Raw genomic sequence first — 16,634 nt, 5'->3', positions numbered from 1 at the left:
GAATGGCGTTGTGCGTCACGAAAAAAATGCCGCGCGTCAAAACATTTTTTTGCCGCGCATCAACATTTTTTCGACTTTAATGGGTGGCGGTGAATTTTTGGCTAATCGAAATGGGTCAAATACGCCCATCCCTAGTAGCAAATTGTAACAGTTCAGAATCTGCATCTGGATTACGGGATTTAAAGCAGTTGTTCACCTTCAAACACTTTTCCAGTTCAGTTGGTTTCAGATTGTGCACCAGAAATAAAGACTTTTTTCAATTACTTTCTATTTTCTATGTGTGACTGTTTTTCTAATATTGAAGTGTAAAGTTTCATTATCCCCCTTCTAAGGGTCAGGGCACATGCTCAGATTCAGGGAGGTTAGTCGCCTGGCAACAAATCTCCTCTTCTTCGGGTTGTCTAATCTCCCCGAACTGCCTCCCACCGGATAGATGGACAGCGGGATGGCACTCGGATCGCTTCGTTGTCCGAAGTTGCCTGAAGTTTCCTCGTGAGACTAATCTCCCCGAATCTGAGTGTGTGCCCTGACCCTTAAGCAGCTCTGGGAGGGGTCGCAGACTCTTTAACTTTTGAGCAGAATCCCTCAGTTGGCAGCTGTTAGAATTGATACAATAGTTGCTAATATTCCAAAGATACTGCTGAGAAATGTATCAACTCATGTAGCCACTAAATTTATCAAAATTGTAACAGTTCAGATGCTCCTGGATCACTGAGCTGCCAAACGGAAACACTAGAGACAGGAAAATTAAACGTCAAACTTAAATTTTGGGAAATCGGTAAAAAATAAAATATGGAAAGCAATTGTTTATGGTGAACAACCTATTTAACTGCCATGCATCTTTAAAGCAAATCAGTTAGGAACTGCACAGATATTTGAAGCAGGAACACAGAGAGATGAATAGAACCAGTTTCATATCCATGAACATCAGTTAGATTTACCTGTGAGGCTTTCAAGATCTTTCTCTTCTAAGGATGACATGGTGTCATCCTCTCCATCCAGAAGGCTTTCAGCCTCAGACATTTGTCCTCCAACAACCTGACCTTTGATAGACTGCTTTCCTTTCACAAGTGTATCTTCATCAGAATCTGTAGATAAAACACAACTTCATTTACCTTTGACATTCCAAGGGGTAACCATACAAATGCACATATGGAAAGAATTTCCAGATTTTTTTTTTTACCCAGGAATGAAAGAGTTAATTACAGCAACTACTAGACTGTAATATTCTATGAAAGTAGATAGGACTCGCACACCATTTCTAGTGAATAAAACAGTGTTATTTTATTCTTATATGCATTTCCAACGTTTCGGCCCCCATTAGGGCCTTTATTATCCTTGATAAAGGCCCTGTTTTATTCACTAAAAATGGTGTGCAAGTCCTTCTATCTACTTGTATGACGAAAATTGACCTACGCACCCGAAGTGATCTTAAATCTGGTAAGAGTGCATACACACAAAGACATATATATAGTGCTAAAAAGCTGCACATAGTCCACATAGTTCCTGGTTCTATAGAACCTAAAGTAAGATTTCATTTTTCAGGCAGAAAAGATGAGGTGGTTTGCCCAAGGCCTCTAAGGAACAGACAATGTAATCAAATTCAAATATACAGTCAAGCGAGAGAAAAAAAAGAAACTAGGTAGCCCAGTATTGCACAATATAATGTAGTTAACTATAGTTAGGCTTTGAGGGTTGTCAGGAGTGTCTAGCTCCCCGTCACTGCTATGTCTGACTGCAGGAAAAGACTTACAGACATTGGAGGAATTGCATATCATTCCAGTGCAGTCACACAGGTTTATTCCATGATCAGCAATGGATATAAAAGTTAAGTACACATATAGAGACTCATATTCCAATATATACATTTTAATTATATATATATATATATATATATATGTATATATATATATATATATATATATATATATATATATATATATATATATATATATATAGTTCAAAAGGACCCGCACTCTGTTTGCACTGAAACTCACACATTCAAGTTCTATTTTTGAAAACTCGAGTTAAAAGAAAAAAAAAAAAAAAAGTTTTTATCCAAAAACTTGATCAATTCAAGTTTTTCCGGGACATGCACTCGATCATCAGAGTTTTTTTCCCAGTCGTTTTTCATGCAAGTTTGGATTTTTCCATAAACACACAAACATTAGAAATTCGAGTTTATCTGAGGTAGAAAAACCCTCACACAACTCACAAATTAGATTCTTGATAAATATGCCCCTAAAAGTCACTGAGGAGTTCAATGACCATATAAAAGCACAAGTGTCATGTCATGGAACACCAAGGTGACTTCTAATATCCTTATATTTTTGAAGAAGAACCCATATTTTTCCAGCGGGGGGTACATTGTTATGATAGTAGCTTGTACTTGATCCCAAATAAGATACAATTAATTCTTATTGGAAGCAAAACCAGCCTATTGGGTTTATTTAATGTTTAAATGAATTTCTAGTAGACTTAAGGCATGAAGACCCAAATTAGGGAAAGATCCATTATCCGGAAACCCCCAGGTCCCGAGCATTCTGGATAACAGGTCCCCTATCTGTATGTATGTATATATGTCTATATGTCTATATGTCTATATGTCTATATGTCTATATGTCTATATGTCTATATGTCTATATCTCTATATGTCTATATCTCTATATGTCTATATCTCTATATATATCTATATCTCTATATCTCTATATCTCTATATCTATATATATATATATATATATATATATATATATATATATATATATATTTATTTTTATATATATTATGTATATATTTGAGAACTGCTATGCATACAAACAAATACAGTGAATGAAATAATACAGTTTGTCAATGTAGCATATGGGTACTGTTCTGCAGGCATTCAACCTGAGTTGAGAAACCCCCTGTCATGGAAAATATGCAGCTTATTGATATTTGGAAAGGTTTTCCTGTAATTAACTCCCCCTTGAGATTCTTAGTTTGCAGCAGTGAAATTACCAACAGTATTCTAATACACACCACATGGGCTGGGGCCTTTCACAAATCTCACTGGCCTAATAGCATTCTGCCACAGGAGTTTCTTTTCTTTCCTTCGCTAATTAGAGCACAGCTATCCTGAACACAAATTAAATGATAATGATTGTGATTAGAACTGGTCATAAAATATCAGCAGTTTTATAAACCAAAGTCTAGACTTTATAGGTTTAATCATCATTTCAAAAATATGTCAACATTTCCTCTTCCCAGATCGGAAGCGTCACTTTCTCACGCTGGCACTGCAATTTGCATCAGCATTCAGAGGCCCCGGAGCATTAGTCTGGAAACACTAACCTCGAATGTCATCGCAACGCAGCATTTCTAGGGATTCATTCTTTTTATGGCTATGCCTGGATTTAACCCTTTGTCGAATGAAGTATGACCAGATGGCCCCTGTGACTAACTAAGAAGTACTATGCATTTATAAGTGCTATATGTCTTTTGTGATGGTAGAGTGACTTGAACAAGTACAGCACAACAGTGATTAGTTCATTTATCTTGCCATCAGCATATTTGTGTTTAAAAACATGGGTAAAATAAAATGGACATGATAGGTTTCTATCAAAATAGAAAATTCAAGAATATACTCCCAGTCAATTCTCAAAGTTAAAAAATCACTTTTTATTTATCATAAATATTAAAAGTAGGCATACAGACCAATTGATGCTCCGCCTTACGCGTTTCGCACCCACAGGCACTTATTCATATATCAATGCCTATGAATAAGTGCCTGTGGGTGCGAAACGCATAAGGCGGAGCATCAATTGGTCTGTATGCCTACTTTTTAATATTTATGATAAATAAAAAGTGATTTTTTTAACTTTGAGAATTGACTGGGAGTATATTTTTGAATTTTTGATTTGAGTGCCCTTTGGAGTTAGGGGCTATATTCCAGCATTTTGGCCCTTTTTTGACAGGCCTGTATAGACTGCAGCAGTTGAGTAGTAAGTTTTTTGGACTTTCTATCAAAATAGAAAGAGAAATTTGAAGAAAAATAATGCAATGTTGCTTTTAAAACCAGAAATCTTGAAACGGTAAAAACTAATAGTTAAATTATTTTCTCCCATTATTTTCTAGTAGGTAGGTAATTTTTGAGTTAAAGGGATACTCTATCATGGGATAACAGTTTTTTTTTCCAAAATGCATCAGTTACTATTGGATTTTATTATATTTAATTTTGAAATCTGACACAGGGCTAGATATATTGTCAGTTTCCCAGGTGCTCCCAATCATGTGACTTGTGTTCTGATAAACTTCAGTCACTCTTTACTTCTGCACTGCAAGTTGGAGTGATATCGCCCCATCCACCCCCAAATCGTAGATATCACTCTGGAGAGCCAATTTCTTTGATCAGTAATCACTTTATTCAGAAATGCACAACATGTTTCGGATCTATGTCATGAATCAGCACCTGAGGAAGGATCTCTAGAGCCGAAACATGTCATGCATTTCTGAATAAAGTGATTACTGATTTAAGAAATTGGCTCTCCAGAATGATATCTACGAAATTGTGAACGTTTGAAGGTCTGGCGGTGCCTTACTCTGATGGTGAACCATATACTATTTGATAACGAAGGACTACTTCATCCACAAAGTAAAAATCTTTGAACCCCCCATCAGCAGAATAATGGGAAGGTAACCAGATAACAGCTCCCTGGTAGATCTAAGAACAGCACTCAATAGTTAAAATCCAGGTCCCACTATGACTCCTTCAGTTACATTGAGTAGGAGAAACAATAGCCCGTCAGAAAGCAGTTACATAGTGCAGCACGGTCTCTTTCTGAAAGCACATGACCAGGCAAAATGACCTGAGATGGCTGCCTACACACCAATATAACTCAAAAAAATACACTTGCTGGTTTCAGGAATGAAATTTTATTTTGTAGAGTGAATTATTTGCAGTGTAAACAGTGTAATTTAGAAATAAAAACAACACCATAAAAATTATGGCAGAATCCCTTTAACATGTTATAGAACATTCAGTTTTTGCCAACATTTCATTCAGTCTTTGTTTTTTATTTCTGCCTTTGCCCCTTTCCAGCTTTCAGATAGGGGGTTGTTGACCTATTGCTCTTTGTAGGATTTGATATTCAGTAAAATGAAATAATTGGTCAAGGGCCTACATACTTTTTCATGGCACTACATTGCTTTGATTTGTTTCAGGACATAACGTGCGTATTTCTGTCTATGGTGTATTCTGTTACAATGTCAAATGGTTTACAATAAACTTGTCATCTGATAATTTAAACAAATAATTCCTGTGACCTGAGTTTATCATTACACACCTGACCTCATGAATTCTGTGTTTCCAGGATACTGCAAGTATATCAGAGGTGAAGCAGGAGAAAAGCGTATCAGTCAGTGTATACCTGCTTATGATTTTTTAGTCCTATTTCCTCTCACGTATATTTCATCTTGACAAGCTCCAGAGGTTTTCCATTTCAGGGAAATATTTATAGCAGAAAATTTGCATTGACTTTTGAATATACTTTGTCAGAGGTTTGATCACCTAAATTCAAAAATACTTCAGGGCTCATATTCATGGTGTCTTTCACATGAACAGTACTTGACAACAAACCTTTCAAAATAATATATAAATATTTTTCACCCCTGACATAAGCAGTAGCAAAGGATAACTACTAGGCTATCTTCTACTGTGGGTTTACTTTGCAAGGACAGTTACCTAACAGCACCTACATCAAATGTAACTGAGGCTTTGATTACAGAGTTCTGGATATAGGCTACATAGCAAGGGAAGCTTTATGTAAAATATAAGTCTGCAAGGCTGCTAAAGCAAAAAAGAAAGGACCTCTGGCCATAAAAAAAAAAAATAAATTAAAAAAAAAAAAACTTGTCAACACAACCCAGGGGACATACAGAAAAATAACCTGTCAGAATGCTGGTTATTTTGTATTTTGGTACATCTTCGCTGCTTAAGGGCTGCTGTGTCCTTGAGCTGGCAGAAAAAGCTCAACAAGTAAGATGAAAAAGGTTTAGAATAATTCTTTGTTAAGCTTTCTTTTTCCTTTAGTTAAAAGAAGCTATAAAGTGTTAATGGAAATAAAAAAATGAAATGTTTAACTTTAATAATGCTTTGTTTTGATTTACAGCATTCACATAAGTATAGGCGTTTCTTTCTGAAAACACATGCATCTTTATGTTGCACAAGCAGAAATCTACTTGTTTTAACTGGCAATGGAACATATATCAAGATCCCGTCTAAAGGGTACGTTGGAAGGCAAAATATTCATCCTACCTACATTGGAACTTAAAGGACAAGTGAAGTCTAAAATAGAATAAGGCTAGAAATGCTGTATTTTGTATACTAAACATAAGCATAAACTTACTGCACCACAAAGCCTATCAAACAAATGATTTATGCTTTCAAAGTTGGCCACAAGGGGCTGTCATCTTGTAACTTTGTTAAACATCTTTGCCTGACCCTGACCCTGCACATGCTCAGTGTGGTCTGGGCTGCTTAGGGATTGTCATAAACAAAGCGGCTTGAGTTCTCCATGGCTGGTAAGGTGGGGGCTCCCCCTGCTGTTCATAAGTATGATTGTTTCACTGCTCAGCAGTTAGGGAACATCTGACAATTCCTATCCACAGCAGTAAATGAAGAGAGAATTTCACTGCATACAGTTAGGTTTCTTGGAAATTAAAGTATATTGGAGATAGGTTTCTTTTTCATAAAAGAAATTAAAAATGTGATTTTATTTTTTTTCCTTTCCTTGTCCTTTAAGGCCATACAGAAGAACTTACTTTACAGGAGTACACTATTATTTTAAAGAAAGAAAATTAAAGGGGTGGTTCACCTTTAAAGTAACTTTTATTATGTTATAGAACGACCAATTCTAAGCAACTTTTCAATTGGATTTCATTATTTTTTTTTTTTATAGTTTTATAGTTATTATATATATGTCTTCTGTTTCTTTGCAGCTTTCAAATGGTCGCTGTCCCCTTCTAAAAAAAAAAAAAATGCTCTGTAAGGCTACAGATATATTGTTATTGCTACTTTTTATTACTGACCCTTCTATTCAGACTCCCTCCTATTCATATTCCAGTCTCTTATTCAAATCAATGCATGGTTGCTAGGGTAATTTGGGCCCTAGTTACCAGATTGCAATGCAAATTGAAGAGCTGCTGAATAAAAAGCTAAAAAACCTTCAATAATAAAACATTAAATCAAATTGCAAATTATCTCAGAATATCACTCTCTGCATCATACTAAAAGTTATCTCAATGGTGAACAACCCCTTCAAGGGTGTTATTTCTCAAAATCCAAAAATTCTGATTTTATAAATAAAAAAAAAGTCAGACCATACTAGAATCCGGTTTTATCAATGAATTTTTTTTTTTTTTTTTTAAAAAAAAATCGGATCGGGAAAAACCACAATTTTTTTCAGGTTTGTCGGGCGTTTGACACCCAAAAAACACGTAACATTTAGTGAGGGTTAAAACATCTTCAAATGGTTAGGGGGAGAACTGCCATTGACTTTTACATGAGTTTGGCAGGTTTTAGATGGTGTACTTTCGGAATCAAACTTGGAACAGCTTCGGGGCATAAAAAAATCGTGAAAAAATCTTGTTTTTTTTTCCTGCTGCTTTTTAGGGTTTTCTGCATCAAAACAGACGCCGCTAAAAAATGTCGCTTTATTAAATAACCTCCTAACTGTACTAAACATTGTGTTTAGTGTTACCCTCATATTACATCGATTTGAATCAAATTATAAACATACTGTGACAGGAGCGCTTTTTAGAAGGAATCATTTCTATCAACTACTAGAATGGATATTATTTTATACATAAAGAAAGAACAGTATTAAGTCATTCCTATACAATGCCCTACTCATACCCCACTCAAAGTTTTATTTGGAACCTTACTTTGGTTTTAAATAACAATAGTGATGGAAATAGTCTTTCAACCAACAATACAATAATGCTTTTTATGTTATCTAGTGCTGAAGCCTGGATTTTAGCAAATGCTTAGTCACAGAACAAGGGATACATGAAGAATGCATACTCTCTACTACTGTTAACTCTACCTTATAGGCGAGGTGTAAGTACAGAGGAAGATGTCCCTGCAGCAGCTGGAGGACCAAAGGGATAGGAGCCTAGTGAGGCACAGACTGCCAGTTTCAATATATGTTTATGTAAAAATTGCTTATTTGGGGTCCTAAATGAATTCGGTTTGGGATCCAGTATCATCTAATTATAACACTGCTTGCAAACTTAAGAAAACATATCCAAAAATTAAACCGTAATGTTGGTTCTCAATCGTATATTGCTCTTGAAAATTAGGACATACATACCGATATATATATATATATATATATATATATATATATATATATATATATATATATATATATATATATATATATATATATATATATATATATATATATATATATATATATATATATATATATATTGAAACTTTGGTAAAGCCAATGATAACCAGGGCAAAAGGGACATTTTCCAAGAATCATTTATCTCAGAAATTCATACCACATTCTATCTGCACATAAAACTACGCTGCACATACAATGCCTAAATGTAGCCAGGTACATTTTACAAAAGATAATGGGAAACAGAGGAAACTGAAATGGATTTCTTTTTTCACTTGCTGTCATTATGATTACTTGCCTTTTCTGATACCGCTTTAAAGAAAAAAATAGGTCAACTGGCAATACAGACTTAGGTTAATGGGAGTCAGAGGTTGAGCCTAAGGGGATTCACATGGGCACTAGTTGTACTTGTTAATGAGAAAAAGTGTGTATGTTAAAATCTTCATTCTCCCTCCACTAAATACTGAGGAGGTATGCAACCTCTGTCTTATTTATAAACTTGCACTTCTGACTGGTGAATATAATTTTCCAAGCACCAATACAAATGAAATTACATACAGGTATAGGATCCGTTATCTGGAAACCCATTATCTAGACAGCTCCAAATTATGGAAAGGCCGCCTTCCACAGACTGTATTTTATCCAGTAGCGTAACTAGAGTGGGGCGGGCCCCGGAGCGTGACGCGCAGCCGGGCCCCGCCCCGTCCCCTCCATACGGCCGCATTTTCAGTGGCGCACGGGCTGCCGGGGGGCCCTGAGGGGGTGCGGGCCCTGGCCCGCTTGCACCCCCATCTCCCCCAGTAGTTCCGCCACTGATTTTATCCAAATAATCATAATTTTTAAAAATGATTTCCTTTTTCTCTGTAGTAAAACAGTACATTGTACTCAATCCAAACTAAGATTTAATTAATCCTTATTGGAAGCAAAACCAGCCTATTGGGTTTATATTTACATGATTATTTAGTAGACTTAAGGTTTGAAGATCCAAATTACGGAAAGATCAGTTATCCATAAAAACCCCAGGTCCCGAGCATTCTGTATAACAGGTCCCATACCTGTACTCAACAGTATTACATGCTACAGACAATGCTAATTACTTCCCACAACTTCCATCTGGCTTGAAAAATAATAGACCATCGTTTGCTCTGCATACATAATTATTATATAACACTGGCCTCAAATAAAGGACATATCCATTATAAGCTATAAATCAGTTAATCAAATATTACTTTTTTTTTTAAATTATTTTTAAAAAAATAAAACAGTATTGTATACTATGTACAGTACTGTGTATGTCCATAAGTTTGAACTTGCAGGTTTTTCCCTACACATTAACAGCACAGCATACATCGTAATACTTTGTGCTTATGTGTGTGTACTTAATCAAAGCGCAAAGCTTAACTCATCTGCCACCAGAAACAAGCAAAATTTGTAGAAAAGTATTCTAAAGCAAGTCTTGGGGGGCTCTATTTTCCCCATCATTTTAATTCCAACAAACTACCATCCACGATCTGGCTTATTTTACTAACAATTCGGATTGAAAAATGTCCGTGCACTAAAAGTCACTACAAAATTGGGAGACAATTCGTTTTGTGTGACTTTTTTGGATTTTTTTTTTTCGCCCAAAAACTTTAATTATTGGGATTATCTAATGAAACCCAGCATCAACTAACCTGAAACTTTCCACAATCACAAGGCAAAAAACATGTTCCAATTGTTAAAGGGACCATCTGCCATTGACTTTTACATGACTTTGACAGGTTTTAGCTGGAGTATTTCTGGATTTGAATTTTTAGCTGCTTTGTAGCATATTACATTTTTTTTTTCCTTTAAAAATTTGACTTTTCCGTCAAACTCAACAAAAAATGTGAGATTTAATAAATAGGCCCTTAAATGTTTACACTCCAGTAAATTAATACATTTGTAATGTAATAAATAAAACATGCACTGAGAATTAGTTTTTTTTTTTCTTAATTTTGCTTATGTCATTTTATTTTTCCAACAGACTTTACAAGAAGTTGGGCCAATTGGGCTACCTCATAATTCAATGGTTTGGGCAATAGAGCCAATGTGGTTACAGAGGTTAGGGTGTTGAGGTTTTAGGTTATGCTGGTGAAAGCTAGATAAGCTTACTTTAAATAAAAAAATAAAGCAAATACATTGCTTGACATGGATTCTCAAAAACTAAGACAACTATGTGCTTGTTCTCAAAAGACAAAGAACTTGGCATGTGACCAGTTTGAAAGATGGCGAAGCCAAGTGGTAGGAGATGCATTGGGCTGGAACAACTCTGGCTAAGATATGACTTAAAGGAGGGCACTGAAAGCAATATATCCATATTTACTAGTGAACATTTGATTCCATCCAAGATATGTTATCCTTGCAAGTAGATCTTAACAAATGATCATTCTTGAACAGTTAAAGAAGAAGATGTTTATAAAATGCATCTTATATCTTTAGCCAATTGATTCGGACTGAACTACTGGTTTATTTCCCAGTAAACACAGTCCTACATTTTCACAAAGAAATTTCTGTCTGTTTCAATTACTTTGCAAATGTCATCTTCCTTCCATGCAACATAATTTCTCCCAAAATGCTGGCGATGTACATTTGCCAGTAATTCAATCTGGCAATAAACCACTCCTTCCTCACTACAATTAATCTGGTCATACTAGCCAACTGTCAGACAGACATCCGTCAGGGCAAGACCGGCATCCGTCAGGGCAAGACCGGCATCCGTCAGGGCAAGACCGGCATCCGTCAGGGCAAGACCGGCATCCGTCAGGGCAGGACCGGCATCCGTCAGGACAGGACCGGCATCCGTCAGGACAGGACCGGCATCCGTCAGGACAGGACCGGCATCCGTCAGGACAGGACCGGCATCCGTCAGGACAGGACCGGCATCCGTCAGGAAAGGACAGGCATCCGTCAGGAAAGGACAGGCATCCGTCAGGACAGGACAGGCATCCGTCAGGACAGGACAGGCATCCGTCAGGACAGGACAGGCATCCGTCAGGACAGGACAGGCATCCGTCAGGACAAGACAGGCATCCGTCAGGACAAGACAGACATCCGTCAGGACAAGACAGACATCAGTCAGGACAAGACCGGCATAAGTCAGGACAAGACAGGCATCAGTCAGGACAAGACCGGCATCAGTCAGGACAAGACCGGCATCAGTCAGGACAAGACCGGCATCAGTCAGGACAAGACCGGCATCAGTCAGGACAAGACCGGCATCAGTCAGGACAAGACCGGCATCAGTCAGGACAAGACCGGCATCAGTCAGGACAAGACCGGCATCAGTCAGGACAAGACCGGCATCAGTCAGGACAAGACCGGCATCAGTCAGGACAAGACCGGCATCAGTCAGGACAAGACCGGCATCAGTCATTTTTTTTTTCTGCTGGTATCAAAAGAGATATACAAAAACATCAATAACATACTAATAGTAATCCTTGCCCTTTATAAGTCTCAGGTAATCCCACACCTAGGTGTACTTTTTGGTTTTTATAACAAATACAAATGTTAAGTGATAAATAGTAAGTTGATGAACAGTATGGAGGAGAAGCTGACCAATTTACACTGGAGTAGATATGCTTATGGGTGTATATGATAAATATGTAAAATATATAGAAGGGACATTCTGTACAATAAACTCTCTAATGCCTATTCACCAGCAGATATATTCAGAGAACACACTGGCATTGCCTGAGGTTATGTTTGTTTCTTAAAGTGCAAAAAAGGTTTGTCACATAAATAGTACCTAAAAAACAAAAATAACACAAAAAACATTTTGATGTAGGATTCAATACTCGGTAAAATTAGCCAAGGGTCTGAATACTTTTGTTTCTGTTTTCACCCACTACAAATAAAAAAGGTAAGTTGTTTATTTAGCTTCCACTTATATCAAGAGTCACTGGATTGCTGCAACTCATTCAAACTGTACAGGTATGTCACCAGTTATCCAGAATGCTCAGGGTTTTTCTGGATAATGGATCGTTCCATAATTTGAATCTTCATACCTTAAGTCTACTAGAAAATCATATAAACATGAAACAAACCCAATAGGCTGGTTTTGCTTCTAATAAGAATTAAATGATATTTTTGTTTAGATCGAGTACAGAAGAAAAAAAAGGAAATGATTTTTAAAAAATGGATTATTTGAATAAAATTGAGTCTATGGGAGACAATCTTTCTGTAATTCGAAGCTTTCTGGATAATGGATTTCCGGGTAACTGATCCCATACCTGTATTAAGTCTAGGCAAGTCCATAGTGATCAAATCATATTTGCTTTAATGCAGTTGCTACTATATACTGTGTGTATGAGGGAACATATAAAAAAAATTGCATGCACACCAAAAACACATTTGTAGTGCCTGGGTGCAGGTTATATAGGCATAATGCAAAACAAGCAAAGTACTGTACTCCCATATCTTAAAGAAATCTGCAGAAAAGGATACATTCAAAGGTTTGTATATTCGAAGACCTGCAAGTGTATCAAAATGCTTGATTTTTTACAATATATAAAACATTAAACACCAAGGGGGTTATTTAGTAAAGTCCTAATGCCAAAAAACAAGTTTGTTTAGACTATATAATCTGAATTTTTAGTGAAAAAAAACTTGATTTATTTTGAGATTTAGTATACCCCGAGGATGGAAAAAGTCAGAATCCGAAAATTCGGCGTCTCAGACCTGCTAAGGTTGTATATAAGTCAATGGGAGACGTTCCGAAGATATCCTGACCTGCGCTTGGTTTCGTGCAATAATCCAAAGATTTAGCCATTTTCAGGGGTAAAATCAGTTTTCCCAAACTGCAATTTTTCAGGAAAATGCATTGATAAATAAGGGGAAATAACCCGTGCGGATTTGCTCAGAGTATATTTCAGAAGAAAAGAAAATAAATTCAGATTTTGATATTAAAGTATATTAAAAAACACAATTTGTTAACTCAGACCAATGAATACCTGTATCTTTGCAATTATATCTTGAGATTAAAAAAATACCCCTCACTAAGCCCTTGAGGAAAGTACAAACCCATTAGAATATTTTTAGTGGGTAACCTTATGCATGGGGTACCCAAAAGAGCTGAAAATCACTGGATCACCTTCAGTGGGCCAGGCAAGGGTGCAAGAGCCCTAACACTATTCCAAATGTATCCAGTGATGGGCAGGATTTATATATAGGTACAAATCTATTTTAACTACAATGCTCTATCGGCCCTTTCAATGTAATTCTGACAGCAATTCTTTACAGCTCTGAACATTTGTCATACATTTGTGGACATAAATTATGTTTTCCATTTGATCATTCTGTCAGCCAAGACCTGTCATTCATCATTCTGTCCATGATGACACTTTGTAAATCTATATTCAATTGAAAGTCAATAATACGTTTCTCAAGAAACATTCATCTACTGAGTGATCATTATTTTGTCTAAAAAGACAATCTTAAGGATTACAAAAGTTTCAATATGTGGCTTTTTAAAATGGAAAAAATTCTTGAGAATGTTAAAGTACTGTAAGGGGGTTATTTACTAAACTCCGAATGCAAAAATCTTTATAAAATCTGACTTTTAAAAAAATCACAAATTTTTCGGAATTTATTAAACCCTGAGTATGAAAAAGTCTCAGACTTGTCGAGGTTGTATATAAGTCAATGGAAGAAGTCCCATTGATTATTTGATGTGCGCTGGGTTTTGTGCAATACCCCAAAGTTTTCAGGTGAAAAAACACGAAAAAAAATCGTAAATTTTTTTTTTTTACTGCAAATCACATTTTTGGGAAAAAGTAAATAATAAATAAGCGTAAAAACCTGAGTGGATTTGATCGGTTTTTATAGCAGAAAATATTGAGATAAATTCAGACTTTGATAAATTTGTTAAAACAAAAAAAAAGCAACATGAGAAGCAGAAACAGTCTATAAGCAGACACTACACCGCAACATAAAGCCATGTATGTGCTGGTGTGTAGCTCCATTTTTTGCAGTAAAGTCCAGAATTGAAAACTAAACAAATGAATAATGAAATATAGAAAATCAAAAAAGGAAAATGTTATTAAAAGATGATCTCTTACCAGAGTAACCCCCAGTCCAAGGGTTTGCCAATTTTTGGGAAAATACAAAGCATTGGAAATGTAGTAAGAGGTCATCTTGTAGTAAAGCTGTAGCCAAAAATGTTTTTATGAAAGTAAAAAAATCTTTATTAGCACATATAGAAGCCTCACGCGTTTTGTGTCTGAGGTGGGCACTTACAGCCAATAAGTAAGTGCCCACCTCAGGCATGAAACGCGTCAGGATTATATATGTGCTAATAAAGATTTTTTTACTTTCATAAAAACATATTTGGCTAATGCTTTACTACAGGATGACCTCTTACTACATTTGAATGCTTTGCACTACACAGCAACGTCTAACTCTAATTTAAATAATAGTTTCAATTTCTGTTTTTTAGTTGTTCTTTATCAAAGGCTAATGCAGCATACCCTAAAAGAATATTTCAACTGATGTGCAGTATATGTAGTTCAGTATACACATATACATAATATTATAGAGTTAACAGAACCAGGATGATTTATGCATTACGACTCTACTTTGGTGCCCAATGGTATCAATCCAACCACTAGGTGTAGAAAGGAAAACGAATTGGTCAGATTCCGATCAGAAGAAAGAAAAAAACAAAAAACAAAGCTAGGCCAATTCGAATCAAAAGGAGTTGGTCCATGTGCTTGCACAAATAAAGAATGTAATGGCTTCTGTTTAGAATCAAAGAGATCACAATTAGGTATGTTGTAACTCTGTTTTGGCAGGTTTGTGTATTCAAGCTCATGACACACTTCACACTTTGACAGCACAATCCCAGGGGTCAGATACCCTTGCCCATTGTAAACCATTTTCTGTTTACTGGTTCTCCTTGATTGTGCTCACATTTATTTAGAACAATTTCTTGCTTTTTTTTCTTGGGAATAAATGAGCGTCCAGGTATGGGACCGGTTATGCAGAATGCCTGGGACCCAATAAGCTGGTTTTGCCTCCAATAAGGATTAACCATATATTTGTTTGGATCAAGTACAAGGTACTGTTTTATTATTACATAGAAAAAGGAAATCATTTTTAAAGAGTTCGATTATTTGGTAAAATGGAGTCTATGGGAGACAGCCTTTCCATAATTCGCAGCTTTTTAAATAACGGGTTTCTGGATAACGGATCCTATACCTGTACCATAAAACACAGTCTAGACATATTGTAAGTTTCTCAATCGATATAAGTTTTACTGAGCAATTATTGATGTAACTAACAATGCACAAAACTGTATATTACATATAAACTTAGCAAACATTTAGATTTTAGCTTAAAATAGTCTAGAGTAAAGAAACTAACCTTTAATGTCACAAATAGCAAAATATTCTACAATTGGATAAGCATTAAAAATGGGGTACATCATGAACGTAAAAATCCTAAAATCATAGAATAAGAACTACAGTATGATATATTCAAATACATAAATAATAGAGAAGAGTTCAAATAATTATTTTGCTATTTTTCCCATCGAAAAGATCACTATACTTCATTTGAAGCATGAAGGGGTGAGTAGGAGAAGGAACCAGGTGATGGCAATGAGTCAAAAGCATCAGAAAGTTACCGACCAAAGAAGAGGAAAGGCTAAAAAAAACAAACAGAACAAAAAAGTATACAATACGGGAAATAAAATGTAACAAAGTCATTGCGGAGTTGTGGGTTGCACTTAGGGTCTGAATAGGAACATGCAGTACTCATCAGTCTAAGGTTACACAAATGTGTACATCCCTAATAACAAGTTATAGGGACGGGTTATAACAAGTTATAATTATAAAAAAAAGGGTAAATTACAGGAAAACAAATTCCCTCAAAGGAAACAATTACATTAATAATTGTTTTCCTGAAAGAAGTACAAATATTTACAGATTCATTTTGAGCATAAATCAAAATAAGATTTAAATTTCTAAACTGATTTACATAAAGTGGCTGTTTCTGCCACCAGATGTTGCTTTGCTATTATTTCTGTCATAATAAAATATTATGCCTGCCCATCTTATCTATCTGAATAATGTTAATATTTAGGCAGATTAGGCCCAATCATCAGCTTCTTCTTCATTTTAGCAAAAGGACAGTTATATCAACAAACTGTTGTTGGAAAATATGCACTGGATAAACAGTATACAGATTTGGGGCCTGTAATGCAGAATGCTCGGGACCTGGGGCTTCCCA

At 35.8% G+C, this 16,634-nt stretch overlaps 1 protein-coding gene across 1 annotated transcript in view; it reads right to left on the bottom strand.

Moving 5' to 3' along the window:
- The window catches only part of LOC108704343 (lipopolysaccharide-responsive and beige-like anchor protein), a 369,752-nt gene that overhangs the window by 170,358 nt on the left and 182,760 nt on the right, over nt 1-16,634 (bottom strand). The window contains exon 38 of the mRNA XM_041579550.1: nt 942-1,088. Within this exon, the coding sequence (XP_041435484.1) occupies nt 942-1,088 (147 nt within the window). The remainder of the gene's footprint in view (nt 1-941; nt 1,089-16,634) is intronic.

The sequence above is a fragment of the Xenopus laevis genome, chromosome 1S (genome assembly GCF_017654675.1).
Source record: "Xenopus laevis strain J_2021 chromosome 1S, Xenopus_laevis_v10.1, whole genome shotgun sequence".
NCBI lineage: Eukaryota > Metazoa > Chordata > Amphibia > Anura > Pipidae > Xenopus > Xenopus laevis.
This window is presented reverse-complemented; position numbering and strand designations above follow the sequence as displayed.